The sequence below is a fragment of the Giraffa tippelskirchi genome, chromosome 2, assembly GCF_054371585.1.
Source record: "Giraffa tippelskirchi isolate mGirTip1 chromosome 2, T2T-mGirTip1v1.2.pri, whole genome shotgun sequence".
NCBI lineage: Eukaryota > Metazoa > Chordata > Mammalia > Artiodactyla > Giraffidae > Giraffa > Giraffa tippelskirchi.
The window spans coordinates 95229030-95243898 of record NC_137276.1 but is presented as its reverse complement, the minus strand read 5'-3'; the positions used below and the strand labels follow the sequence as shown (position 1 = coordinate 95243898).

Genomic DNA, 14869 nt, shown 5'->3' with positions numbered 1-14869 from the left:
TATGTTTTGTATTCAACAAATATTTGTCCACATAAAACTACTGATTGGATTCCCCCAAAGGGGCTAGAGCTTCCATCCAAAAAAGTCCCAGCTGGGTAGAGGTTGTTGTAAACTAGCATGGACACTAGGACCAAAACTGTGTAAACAATAGAAATTAGCAATTCTTCTGTTGAGTGGGGTGGGCCACAATAGGGGAAGGGGCCAGTGGTAGGGTATCTGGGAAAGGATGGCTTTTTAGAGAAAAGTGCTGTTGCTTATGTTTGAAGCAAATGGGAGGTGGGTAGAGCTGCTTAGGCTTCCGCAGTGGCTCAGTGGTAAGGAATCTGCCTGCAATTCAGGAGAGGCAGGTTCCATCCCTGGATAGGGAAGATCCCCTGGAGAAGGAAATGGCCACCTATTCCAGTATTCTTGCCTGTGAAATCACATGGACAGAGGAGCTTGGTGGGCTACAGTCCATGGAGTTGCAAAGAGTCCCACACAACAGCGACTAAACAACAACAGATCTGCTTAAGGGTAACCTCTTTAGAGAAAACCTAACATCAGTCTGGCTGTCTGAAAGCATGCTGCATTTCAAGTGGATTTTCTTTGCCCAGGTGAGCTTCCTTTCAGGTGTTCAGGGAGCCACTGATCAAAATTCTGCAGTGCAGAGTGCATCCAAAAAGGATCTATTCATGTGATTCTTACGGTGTGTTCAATATATACACAACCAACATCAGAAGACTCTGTCCTGGTTCCCATTCAGGTGCCCAGGAATTGTGGGGGGCAGTGGATTCAGGGAACAGGCATCTCCGGGCCTTGCAAGGAGGACCAGGAGGGCGACAGGGGCGCTCCTGGGGACCGGGACTCGGAGAAGGAGGTAGAGGTTGGAGTGGTGAGTCAGGAAAGGGCTCCAGAAAGTGCAAGTCCAGGTGGTCGTCCTGCTGAGGAAAGCCTCTCTCTGGACTAGGATTGGAGGCCCAAGGGGAGGCCTCTGAGACTAGGTCTAACAGGTCAAAGTGAGTCAAACTTCCAGCACAAGAGCGGAGCCCAGCGACTGGGACTGAGGCAGCATCCACCCCGCCCAGCAGGAAGTCAGCGTCAGCATTCGAGTCCTCCTTGCTGGCCTCTGCCTGGCAGGCGATCTCTGGGACAGCGGCACAGGAGAATCCCGGCTCCAGGGCCACGTACTCCCCGGGAGGGCTCAGGACAGCGCCCGGTTCTAAGCCCTGCCCCCAAGGCCCTTCCACACCCGAGCCCAGGAGGGCCTCGGGGACCACCATGAGGATGCGACCTCCGAGACACACTTGCCTCACAGACGTTGGCTCGGGCTCCAGCAGCAGTTCGACGTCGTCCAGGAGCACGTGCAGAGCACAGCCCGCCGGCAGGACAACCACGAAGATGAGGGTGCCGCAGGCCAGGTTACCCAGGCTGGGCGCCGCCTCAGACTCGGACTTGGGGCGCGCGGGCTCCTCGGTTCGGCGGCGCTTGGCAGGGCCGGGTCCTCCGTCCTGCAGTCCCCACGGGTCCTCAGGGTAGGCGGTGGGGCTGTGCGGTCGGCTGCCCATCATGTAAGTGTCGCGGCGGGCCTGGGACCTGGCAGAAGGCGACAGAGGGCTGGGTCCTGCAGGCAGTGACAGGTCGGCTTGACAGGTGAGGCCGGCGCGGGGCGTGGGGAGCAGGAACTCAGGACGAGTCTTCGAAACTCTGGGGTTGCCTCTGGGGAGTCACTCAGTCGTGGCTTCTAGGGGAGCTGCTGCGTTCAGTCTTGTGAGTTTGAAGCTTCAGCTCCTCACGTGGACGGGTTTGCACAGGAGTGGGCCAAGGATGTCGTGAGTGAAGCCGGCGGAACCTGAGTCGCAAAGCAGCCTCACGCTAAGCCCCGCCCCTTCCTAGGCCCCGCCTACAGAAATGGAGTAGTCTGTGAAGCCGAAGAGTCCAGGCCCTGGTGGGTAGTTCAGTGTAGATTCTTCTATAGGCCTGAAGGGGGCGGAGCAATCGTGCGGCTCCTTGGTGAAGTCATTGGCTTTCCTCGTGTTGACTTCAGATGCGGGAAACCTCAACCGGAAAACCGATTACATTTCAAGTCCCACCATTGGAACGCTGCACTAGGACACTGAGATGTAGTTCCCTCATCCCCTGAGAGCTCGCCCTGGCAGTGACCTCTTATCTTGTTTTGGTCCGATAGTGAGGTGAGTTTTTGGATGACATCCTTAAGCCTTTGTCTGTTGTTAATGATTGTCAGATCCTTGCAGCTGTGTTGGAAGGGAAAGCGATGTTCGAATTGATTGTCTTAATAGCGACTGCTGCACGATCTACTTATGTATGTATCAGTTTAGCACGATGGTCATTGTTATACTTCCATCACTAAACCAAGAGTGTAGTGTATTGAATTTGACCTACACTACACTCAGAGGTGTATCTGTTGTAGCTCAATTGTCATTCCAAAGGAAGACCCAGAGGAGCCCGGAAGTAGCAGAGGATCCTCTGACCCGTCGGGCTCCCCTCCAGGTGATGCAGGCGGCTGCTGCTGCTAAATCGTTTCAGTCATGTCCGACTCTGTGAGACACCATAGACGGCAGCCCACCAGGCTCCGCCGTCCCTGGGATTCTCCAGGCAAGAACACTGGAGTGGTTGCCGTTTCTTTCTCCAATGCATGAAAGTGAAAAGTGAAAGTGAAGTCGCTCAGTCGTGTCCGGCTCTTCGAGACCCCATGGACTGCAGCCTACCAGGCTCCTCTGTCCATGGAATTTTCCAGGCAAGTGTACTGGAGTGGGTTGCCATTGCCTTCTCCGGATGCAGGCGGCAGCGCCTTTAATCTGGGTGTCACTTTAAAGGTGCATCTATGCTACAGATCCTGGTGGCCAAGGGAAGGTGTGGATCCACAACTTATCCAAATAGAAGAAAGCACTCAACAATTACTTTGGAACACTACTACTACTACTATAGATAATTCTTTCATATAGTTTCAGAAGAAGGTGAAATACTTCCCTTTGTGCCCTTTTACCACATGATTGCTCACTTTGTCCCTTTTTACAAAATAGCTTATATGGTCTCATTTTTAGGGCCACGTAATATTCCTTCATACAGAATTCCATTACAATCAGGCTTCCTTTGATGGACATTGAAGCTAGTGATTTGTGAATTGGCAGACACTGCCCTTCTCTGGCCAGTGAGTATAAAATGCAGACTCTGTGCCACATCCCAGAACCACTGATCAGACTTCCGGGGGCCATGGGCATAGGAATTCTCCTTAAGCAGCTCCATAAAGATTCTGTTTGGGGCCCGAGTATAAGATGATGGAACTTGTTTTCATTCAGCATTTGAGGGGTTCAGGAACAGGGCAGTGTATGGTCGAGGTCATGTCCCAACCTGTTCCTTCAAGAAGGAAATTTAACCTTCCTGGGCCTGCCTTCAGTGGTTTCCCCTATACTCCTTCCTGCATCTACTCTCATGGTTGCATTCCAGTGTCTTGCCTGTGGGCTAAGAAATTCCTTGTATAGATCAGGAGGGTTGCTGAGGGAACATGCAAGGGCTGAACACTGCTTTTGGGGCACTCCTGACCAGACCCTATTGGAGTTCTGTTGGTGGTTCTTGGACATCCCATGGTCAAGGATAGTTCAATGGGAGCTCCATTTTCAGGACAGTGAGTATGGACATGCTGTGTTTTAAGGGATGGATGGAGGAGCCAAAACCTGGCCAGGACATCAGGTGTGGCTCACAACTCTTGGCATAACTGGTATTGGAGCCCTGAATGAGGTGGCTCCTGTCTCTGCCTTGTGCCACCTCTTGTCCACTGCTCTCCTGACCTCAGTAGTTTCACATTTGGGCTCATCATTGTTCTGGGCCCTATGAATTGTCACTGTGAGCTCCCCTTCCAAGGGAATGTGGTCCTATCCTGAGATAAAGGCAGTTACTGGGGGCTTGGCATAGAGGCAACTGATTTTCTCTTCTGATCAGCCTCTTTCTTTCTTTTAATTGGCTGTGTAACTCAGCTTTTCAGAATCCTAGTTCCTGGACCAGGGATCAATCCCAAGACCCCTGCAGTGGAAGTGCAGCATTCTAACAACTGGACTGTCAAGGAATTTCCATGGTCAGCCCCTTTCTAAGTGGGTGATCATGGACCAGTCATTTCACTTTCTCTGACCTCAGTTTCCTTACATATGAAGTGGACAGAATGCCATCTACTGTGTAGGAGGGTTGTGAGATAATGTATATAAAATGTTCTCGGAACAGGATAAGTGCCAAGTGAAAGTGAAAGTGTTAATCACTCAGTCATGTCTGACTCTTTGCAACCCCATGGACTATAGCCCGCTAGGCTCCTCTGTCCATGTGATTTTCCAGGCAAGAATACTGGAGTGGGTTGCCGTTTCCTGCTCCAGGGGATCTTCTGGACCCAGGGATTGTACCCGGGTCTCTTATGTTGCAGGCAGATTCTTTACTGTCTGAGCTACCAGAGAATAGTAACTATTCACTCTTTATCATGATTATAATCTGTCTATTCCCACATGACACTATAGCTGTATTCTCAGCATCTTAAACAGTGCCTGGCAAGTAGCCAACATTCAATAAATGGTAAAAAAAATATCGTTGTCATCATCATCATCATTCTAAGAAGGGGTCTGATCTGTTAGAAAGTAATTTTCCAGGTTTTTTTATGGCATAACATCTATATAATTCAAGAATGGGCACCAGATCAGATATCTTTAATTTTGCCTTATTTTTCTTTAAAATGCACAGAGACTGTCAGAGTGATTTATTAGGCCCCCTCATTGGCTTTTCTTGGTGTCAGTCATTACTGTGTATCCAATCAACATGAACTGATTGAACAACTGTGAGGAAGGAATTAGCAAATAAATTCTGGTTCCCTGCAGATCCTCCCTCTAATGAGGGCTTCCCTGGTGGCTCAGAAAATCCCATGGACAGAGGAGCCTGGGTGGGCTATGGTTCATGGGGTCGCAAAGAGTCAGACATGATTGAGCAACTAACACTTTCACTTTCCTCCCTCTAATGAGGGCCATCCTGTTGTCCCCCTAGAATGCATAAGTAGCTTTTAAAAATTCTTATTTATTTTATTTACTTTAGGAATAATACCTGAATACATATTTTAGAAAATCCCCACCACCTCCCAATCCAGTGTTTATGTGTCAAGATCCTTTTCTATGTATGTACAAACATCACATGGGATGTTTTCTTCCTGGAATGGCAAAGTATTGTGTGTCTTTTTCTGCAAAATGTTAGAGCTTACTACTATTTCGTATTGTCATCCACAACATACATTATCTCTTCTATCTTTTATTGGAGAGCCCTTTTCCAACATGCAATACAGGCTTGTATATGAAAATGTTGTGTAAGAAAAGGCAGCTTCAAACATTTCTTTTACAGCAGCACTTTTGTCTTTGCGAGTAGCAGAATAAGGTAGCGGCCCACTCACTGTGTGCTTAACTCACAGTAATACTGGCATATTATGCTGTGCTTCCTGAGTGTGTTACAGTGGTGAATTGTGTTGGATTAGTGATGCTTTGACAGCAAGGAGCTCAAACCAGTCAATCCTAAAGGAAATCAACCCTGAATATTCATTGAAAAGACTGATGCTGAAGCTGAAACTCCAACACTTCGGCCACCTGATGTGAAGAGCCAACTCATTGGAAAAGACCCTGATGCTGGGAAAGATTAAGGGCAGGAGGAGAAGGAGACGACAGAGGATGAGATGGTTGGATGGCATCACTGACTCAATGGACATGGGTTTGAGCAAACTCTGGGAGATGGTGAAGGACAGGGAAGCCTTTCGTGCTGCAGTCTATGGGTTGCAAAGAGTCAGACAAGATTGAGCGGCTGAACAACAATTGATGCTGTCCCAGTGATTTAATATTTTGTGATGGCCTGTGTTGTCACAATATTATTAATATTTTACTTTTTAAGGAGTTTTTAAGACAAAACTGTTATTGCAGTAGTTATTTGGCATTTTAAAGGGTGAGGCTGAAGCTAAATACAGGTTTGTTTTTTTTTTTAACCAAATACAGTTTTTTTTCAGCTTCCTTGTGATGCGAAAGAAATGATTTCTGTATCTTAATTTTGAATTTAGATTTCTTATAGAATTCTCATTTTTTGTAGTTATTTCTTAGGTTTACAATCATATGGTCTGCAAATGGTCTTATTTGCCCTCCCTTTAAGATTTTAAACGTGTTATTTTTTTTCTCTTGTCTAGTTTTGTTGGCTAGTATCTCCAGTCAAATATTGGAAAAGTGTCATCTTTTTCTTGTTCTAGACTTTAGTGGGACTCCTGCTAATGTTTGCCTATTAAACATGGTGCTTCAAAGTAAGTGTCATGTCAAAGAATTATCAAGCTGTTGCTGTTTCATTGAATATTTAATGCTTTATCTTGAAATATTTCCAAACTTACAGAAACATTGCAAAAGCAGTATGAAGAATTCTCATCTATCCTTTATTAATTTTTAACACTTTGCCTTATCATTCTTTAGTTCTGTCTCTCAGAAAGACCACAGGATATATCGATATTTATATTTATATTCTTTGAATTATTAAAGAGTAAGTTGTATATATTCAGACTCTTTTCCTCAGGCTTGTTCAGTGTATATTTCCTGACAAGAATATTCTCTCATATATTTTTAGAACAATTATCAAATTACAAAAATTTAAAATTGTTGTCAGCTTTAATCCACAGTTCATTTTCCAATTTTGTCAATTGTACCAACAATGTTCTTTATTATATATCACTATCTCTTTATCGATTTAAAATGTTGAATTTACCATTATTTTTCTTCCATTTTTATTGAGATATAATTGTCATACAGCAGTGTTTAAGATGTGCAGCATAATGATTTGTCTTACATACATCATTTGATAATTACCACAATAAGTTTAGTGAAAATCCCTCATCTCCTATAGATAGAAAATTAAAGAAATAGAAAAAAAATTGTGTTTTTTTGTGTTGAGAACTGTTTGGATTTATTCTCTTATGTCTCATGTATGACGTACAGTAGTATTAATTATGTATAGTATGCTATACATTACATTCCTAGTACTTGTTTGTCGTGTAACTGGAAGTTTGTACTTTTGTCTACTTTTATCTAATTCTGTCCGTTTTTATTTTTGTCTAGAAGATGCGGGTCCGGTCAGGATCATGCATTTCATTCAAGTGTCATGTCTCCTTAGTTAACTTTTATCTGGGATAGTTCCTTAACCTTCTGTTGTTTTTCAAGCCATTAATATTTTTGAAAATTATAGGTAGTTATTTGCTTGGTGTTCCTCAGTTTGGGATTCTCTGATGTTTTCTCATAAAAAGATTAAAATTGTATTTTTTTGCCTTGAATATTAATAGGCGATCTTGTGTCTTCTAGAGACACATCATATCCATTTGCTCGTTACAGTGATTTTAATATTTGTTTTTTCAATTTAATGATTATTAATAACTTAAGGAGTTGGGCTACCATCACCGTAGCAGTTTTAGAATATCTTTTTCATCTCAAAAATTTCCTTTATGCCTATTTGTATTAAGGTTTCATCTCTTGAAACCCCAGACCAAGATAATTGGTGATTGCCTCTTTTTCTTTAAATTTGCCTTTTTACTAGTTATTTCATAGAATGAATCATTCAGTGTGTAGTCTTTTGCATCTGACTTGTTTCAGTTAGTGTACTATTTCGGAAGTTTATTCCTGTTGTAGCAATTGTTGTCCATGTTGTAGAATGTTATGTTGCTAATTCTTCCATTTTTCTTGAGGAATAGTATCTATTGTATGAAATACCAGGTGTTTGTACATTCATCAGTATTTGGACATTTGGATTATTTCCATTTGGGGGCTGTTAGGAGTAATGCTGCTATGAACACTCATGTACATGTCTTTGTGAGGTCATAATGTTTTCAAGTCTCTTGCAAAGATTCCCAGGAGTGGAATTCTTGGGTCAAACGGCAAGTTTATGTTCTACTTAAAAATAAACCTGTGGAATGGTTTTCCAAAGTGGCTGTACCATTTTATATTCCCACAAGCAATGCATGGGGATTTTAACCTTTCCTCAGTCTCACCAGCATTTAGTATTGTCTGTCTTTTTGAATATAGCCATTCTAGTGAGTGTGTTTTGGTATGTCATTGTGGTTTTAACTTGCATTTCTCTAATGACTAATAATGATGCACATCTTCCCATGAGTGTATTAGCTAAGCCTGTGTTGTGTATCTTTTATGGTTAAGATGTATTAAAATCTTTTGTCCATTTAAAAATTCTATCATTTGCCTTATCTTTGAGTTGTTCCAGTTTTTTGTATATTCTGGATACAGTCATTTATCTGATATCTGATTACACATATTTTCTCCTATTTTATGGACTTTCTTCCATTGTTTCATTGAAATATAATTGGCATATAACATTATATTAGTTTTGGGTGTATTTAAAAATTCTTATTAGTGATTTTTGATTTGCATGTGTTTAAAATTTTGATGACTTTCAAAATGCCAAGTTGAAAAAATGAATTGTAACTTTGATTTTATATCTAAGAACCTTCAGCCCAACCAAGGTCAGAGATTTCCTTCTCTTTTTTTTGAAGAAATTAATAGTTTTAGCTTTTACATCTAGATCTATGAAACAGTTTGTGTTTTTTTGTGTGTGGGTAATGTGAAATAATAGTTTAAGATTTTTAATGTGAATATTCAATTTTTAAAAAGACTATGCCTTTTACATTTAATTGTCTTGGAACTTTTGGCATAAATAAATTGACCATAAATGTAAAGATTTGTTTTTAACTCGTAATTTAGTTCCTTTGACCTGTTGTGTGACTATTCTTCTGCCAGTGCCACACTGTCTTGATTATTGTATCTTTTGAATAAGATTTGAAACTTAAGTTAGCTTAAGTCCTTCAACTTTGTTCTTTTTAAATGTTGTCATTACAATTCTAGGTGCTTCGCATTTCCATATGAATTTTAGAATCAGTTTGTCAATTTCTGATTAATACCTGCTAGATTCATGTACAGCTCAATTTGGAAAGAATTGCTATTTTGACAATATTTGGTCTTTCAATCAGGAACATGACTTCTGTTATGAATCATAAGTGTCTCCCTATTTATTTAGATCACTTTAATCTCCTCAGTGTTTTATTATTAAAGTGTAGTTTTTATTGAAGTATAGTTTATTTACAATGTTGTGTTAATTTCTGCTGTACCACAAAGTGATTCATGTATATATATATTCTTTTTATATTCTTTTCCATTATGGTTTATTTTAGGATATTGAATATTGTTCCCTGTGCTATACAGCAGGGCTTGTTGTTTATCCATTCTGTATGGAATAGTTTGCATCTACTAACCCCAAACTCCCGGTCCATTCCTCCCCCGCTCCCTCTCCATCTTGGCAACCACATGTCTGTTCTCTATGTGAGTCTGTTTCTGTTTCATAGAGAGGTTCATTTGTGTCTTTTTCAACGTATAAGTTATATCATATGGTATTTGTCTTTCTCTTTCTGATTTACTTCATTTAGTCTCTAGTTGCATTCATGTTGTTGCAAATGGCATTATTTTGTTCTTTTTTATGGCTGAGTGGTATTTCATTGTATATATGTATCACATCTTTATCCATTTACCTGTTGATAGACATTTCAGTTGTTTCCATGTCTTGCCTATTGTGAATGGTGCTGCTGTGAACATAGGAGTACATATATATTTTTGAATTACAGTTTTGTCTGGATATATGTCCAGAAATGAAACTGCTGGATCATTAGGTAATTCTGTTTTTAGAGTTCTGAGGAAACTCCATACTGTTTTCCATAGTAGCTGCACCAACTTGAATTCCCACCAACAGTGTAGGAGGGTTTCCTTTTGCCTTCACCCACTCCAGCGTTTGTTATTTGTACGTTTTGATGATGGCCATTCTGATCAGTTTGAGGTGGAACCTTATTATAGTTTTGATTTGCATTTCTCTATTAATTAGGGATGTTGCACATCTTTTCATATACCTATTGACCATCTGAATTCCTAGCCTAGTCTTTTAAATATCCATACTCTATCAATCCTTCTGTCCATTTGGAAAAATTCATCAATCCAGTCTTTTCACTGAAACCTAGCAAAGGTCACTCCCTCCATGTTTGCAAGTGATCTCATCTCATTTTACTTCTTCAATAATATTACTCCAGCAATTTTCACATGTCTGTCCAGCACTATCATATTTTATCTACCTCCTCTAAATCAATAACTTCAATATATAATTGAGAGGTAAACTTTTCCATCTTAGACAAGTACTTTCTTGACATGACTTTTTCCTTCAGTTTCTACATCAATTTTGTCCATTATGATGCACCAAAACTTTTTTATTAGTCAATTATACCTGTGTTATCTAATTTCCCTTTTCCCACTATCTCTTGAAAGCACTCTGATCAGACTTCTGTCTATACCAGTCATCTATAAGTGCTCTCATTAGGTCACCAATGATTCCCACCTTATTAAATCCAGGGGTTAATTCTGTCTCATCAACAACAGCCAATCTTTGTCTTCTTTAAACATTTCCCCCCTTAGCATCCAAGATCTCACACTTTTCCTGTCTGTCTCTCTTCTTCTCAGTTTCCTTGGTTGTTTGCTCCTCATTATGAAGGAGGCTGGAATATCCCAGGACCCTGTTGTTGACCTTATTTTTTTCTTCTGTCAACCTTCTGTACCTTTCTCATTAGTATCTAATGGCGTCGCCAGCATTTTCTCCTGGGTATCTGTTAAGTTGAACTATATACAGTTTTCATTTTTGTAGTTCAGAATGGTTGAATATTACCAATTTTATATAAGTCAGTCTAATATTAGGTAGTCCAAACTTCAGGTCTGAATTCGAACTCCTCATATTTTCCCAGACCCAATCCTTTCAAAGTGTTCCCCATCATAGTAATTGCAGTTCTTCTTCCTGTTCCTCAAGACAAAAATTTGGATTTGTCCTTGAAAGTCTTTCACATTTCACATCAATACTGTCTAGATATCCTGGACCATAGCACTTCTTACCATCCCTCCTGCTACCACCTTGCTGCCATTTTTATCCCTTTAATGAATTACCATCAGTTCAGTTCAGTCGCTCAATTGTGTCCAACTCTTTGCGACCCCATGAATCGCAGCACGTCAGGCCTCCCTGTCCATCACCAACTCCCGGAGTTTACCTAAACCCATGTCCATCGAGTCGGTGATGCCATCCAGCCATCTCATCCTCTGTCATCCCCTTCTCCTCCTGCCCGCAATCCCTCCCAGCATCAGGGTCTTTTCCAATGAGTCAGCTCTTCGCATGAGGTGGCCAAAGTATTAGTTTCAGCCTCAACATCAGTCCTTCCAATGAACACCCAGGACTAATCTCCTTTAGGATGGACTGGTTGGATCTCCTTGCAGTCCAAGGGACTTTGAAGAGTCTTCTCCAACACCACAGTTCAAAGGCATCAATTCTTCAGTGCTCAGCTTTCTTCACAGTCCAACTCTCACATCTGTACATGACCACTGGAAAATCATAGCCTTGACTAGACGGACTTTTGTTGGCAAAGTAATGTCTCTGCTTTTTAATATGCTATCTAGATTGGTCATAACTTTTCTTCCAAGGAGTAAGTGTCTTTTAATTTCATGGCTGCAATCACCATCTGCAGTGATTTTGGAGCCCCCCAAAAAATAAAGTCTGACACTGTTTCTACTGTTCCCCCATCTATTTGCCATGAAGTGATGGGACCAGATGCGATGATCTTAGTTTTCTGAATGTTGAGCTTTAAGCCAACTTTTTCACTCTCCTCTTTCACATTCATCAAGAGGCTCTTCAGTTCCTCTTCACTTTCTGCCATAAGGGTGGTATCATCTGCATATCTGAGGTTATTGATATTTCTCCTGGCAATCTTGATTCCAGCTTGTGTTTCTTCCAGCCCAGCGTTTCTCATGATGTACTCTGTATATAAGTTAAATAAGCAGGGTGACAATATACAGCCTTTATGTACTCCTTTTCCTATTTGGAACCAGTCTGTTGTTGCATGTCCAGTTCTAACTGTTGCTTCCTGACCTGCATACAGGTTTCTCAAGAGGCAGGTCAGGTGGTCTGGTATTCCCACCTCTTTCAGAATTTTCCACAGTTTATTGTGATCCACACAGTCAAAGGCTTTGGCATAGTCAATAAAGCAGAAATAGATGTTTTTCTGGAACTCTTGCTTTTTTGAGATCCAGCAGATATTGGCGATTTGATCTCTGGTTCCTCTGCCTTTTCTAAAACCAGCTTGAACATCTAGAAGTTCACAGTTCACGTATTGCTGAAGCCTGACTTGGAGAATTTTGAGCATTACTTTACTAGCGTGTGAGATGAATGCAATTGTGTGGTAGTTTGAGTTGTGCAGGAGCTGACTGTGGCTCTGATCATGAACTCCTTATTGCCAAATTCAGACTTAAATTGAAGAAAGTAGGGAAAACCACTAGACCATTCAGGTATGACCTAAATTAAATCCCTTATGATTATACAGTGGAAGTGAGAAATAGATTTAAGGGACTAGATCTGATAGAGTGCATGATGAACTATGGAGAGAGGTTCGTGACATTGTACAGGAGACAGGGATTAAGACCATCCCCATGGAAAAGAAATGAATTACCATAGAAACTTCCTAAGTGATCTCCTTCCCTCTATTCTTTGTCTCTTTTCAGGGCAGTCCCATGCAGTAGCTAGAGTGGTTCTGTTACACCGTAAGTCGGATCATGTCCCTCCTCTGCTAAACACATAGAGTTTTCCTCAGGGTCAAAGCATATTTTAGGGTTCTATATGATCTGGACTTCTCACCTGCATTATATCAGACCACACTTCCTATCACTCTCCCCCTTGCTCCTTCTGTTACGACTGTCCATCTCTGCTTTTCCTGGAAATTTACAGGCATGCTCACAGGTTTTCCAGTTGTTGTTCTTCTACCCATCTATCTGCATAGTTCCTCACTTCTTTCAGACCATGACTCAAAAGATACTACCTCTGAGGTTTTCTTTGAGCTTACTGTCTAAAATGGTAATCTCTGACCCTCTGCTTCTCTTTAATATTTAGCACTTTTGAGTGTTTAACATGATATGTGTTTTCTTTATCTTGTTTACCTGCTGTGTTCTCTTCACCAGAGTATCAGCTCATGATGGCAATGACTTTTAACGGTTTTGCCCTTTAATATATTCTCAGTTTTGGAACACTCTCAGCTATGTAGTGAACACTCAAAAATATAATTGAATAAATGAATGTTTTTTTCTTTTATCAATTATGTGTTTCATTTATTATGAATAATATTACCCTCTTCAAATATTGCCCTCCATTTCATTTTCTCTATTTCTTCACTGAAGTAACTTCACTAGTCATATGTTAGAATTTCCTTTTCTCTCTTATTCTCTTTTTATTATTTTTGTGTCTGTGCCCATCTATGATAAATTATAGGTAGTTTCTCTAGATCTTCAGCTGTTTCTAATTTGTTTAAATTAATAAGTTATATTTCTTTAAAATGTTTGTATAGCATGACACAGGGTGTTCATTTTAACCTATTTTTAAAAAACAAGTTATGCCATTTATGATAATTTCTTGTTCTTTACTCTCGTTTTGTCCATCTTTTATTTTGCTGAATAATTTATATGCCTTTAAAATATTACGAATCTGGCAAATATTTTCATTGTTTGAGGAGTTAATTTTACAATTTTTTTCTTTCATTTACATTGGATTGGTACCTAAGTCCCTGTTTTGGGTTGTGAAATTATGCTCACTGGAACTTTTATTTGTGAGAGGACTTTGTGGCTTAGGGGTAAGAGTGTTCTCTCAGAGAGTATTTGGGTTGCTTTGGGAAATTCCCAGAAACATCAAGTAGGGAAGCCTTTCCACTCAATTCTTAGTTTCTCTCTCTCTTTTGTTCCTCCTGGCTGTTGCCTTCCTTTACCTCTCCTTTCCTTCCTGTCATTTTTCCTTCTTCCCTTTCTCCTTCCTCTCTTACTTCCTTCTTTCTTTTTTATATAGACAGAGTGAGTTCTAGACAAAGGTCCCATGAGGGCCAGCCTTGGTTTGCATCTCTGTTGATCTAAGTGATTTATCTTGTCAAGTGACCAAGATGCTCATTCTCGAGGGGAATAAGCTCCTGGTAAACAGCGGATTATCTGAGTGCCAAACATTTACTTCCCTTCCCTCACTGTGAAATTTGCAGAGGAGACTTAATTTCCCTTTTCTTTCGGAGACAAGTTTGAGATAGGCAAAATTTGGTACCATTTCCATTTGAAGACTAGATGGGGTCATATTTGGGGGTCTGAGATCTATTCAGGAGTTCTCTGATACAAGAGTGTTTCTGTTTGATGTGTACCTTTAGGTTTGCCTCATGATCCTCATGTTTGGTTTTATGAAACTAAATCTGTAAGCACCAAGGACTTCTAAGAATTTTTGGCCTCTCAGTATTTCCTCTATTTGCCAGATATTTGGTGATTTTGAAGGACTGTATCCAGCACTTTTACATGTTTTATTCATGAGGATTTTTTTTTCCTTTGGCCATGCTGTTTCAAAATGGAAGTCTTCTATTATCTCTTTATGCATAGAGTGTGATACTCTGGAGAAATGAAAGTCATTATTTAGTAATACACAAATAGAATCATCATCCTAGGCTGGGACTTGAGGCTGATTAACTGCTAGTTCTATATATGGAGCCATATGGGAGGGAACCATGCTATAGAGTGTGTGTGAGTGTGAGAGTATGAATTTTGATCAAGCTAGTGATCAGTGTGGAGAGGAAGTATTCTCGTCTCCTGCAGACATTATATACTGCATATAAACTGTCTCCTGCAGATATTAATACTGACAGGGATAATATTAAACATAGATGTCGGCTCTCAAAATAGCTAAACAACTTTACAGTGTATACATTTAGTGGAGGTTTAAATCTTAAGTGCACAGGTGACAC

General features: G+C 40.7%; 1 protein-coding gene across 1 annotated transcript; it reads right to left on the bottom strand.

Annotated features, from left to right (window-relative positions):
- Positions 1-680: 680 nt before the first annotated feature.
- Positions 681-1544, bottom strand: LOC145539561 (proline-rich protein 23C-like). Its single transcript, XM_081573634.1, has one exon. It carries the CDS (start codon positions 1542-1544, stop codon positions 681-683), a length of 864 nt encoding a protein of 287 aa, XP_081429760.1.
- Between the last annotated feature and the right edge of the window lie 13325 nt (positions 1545-14869).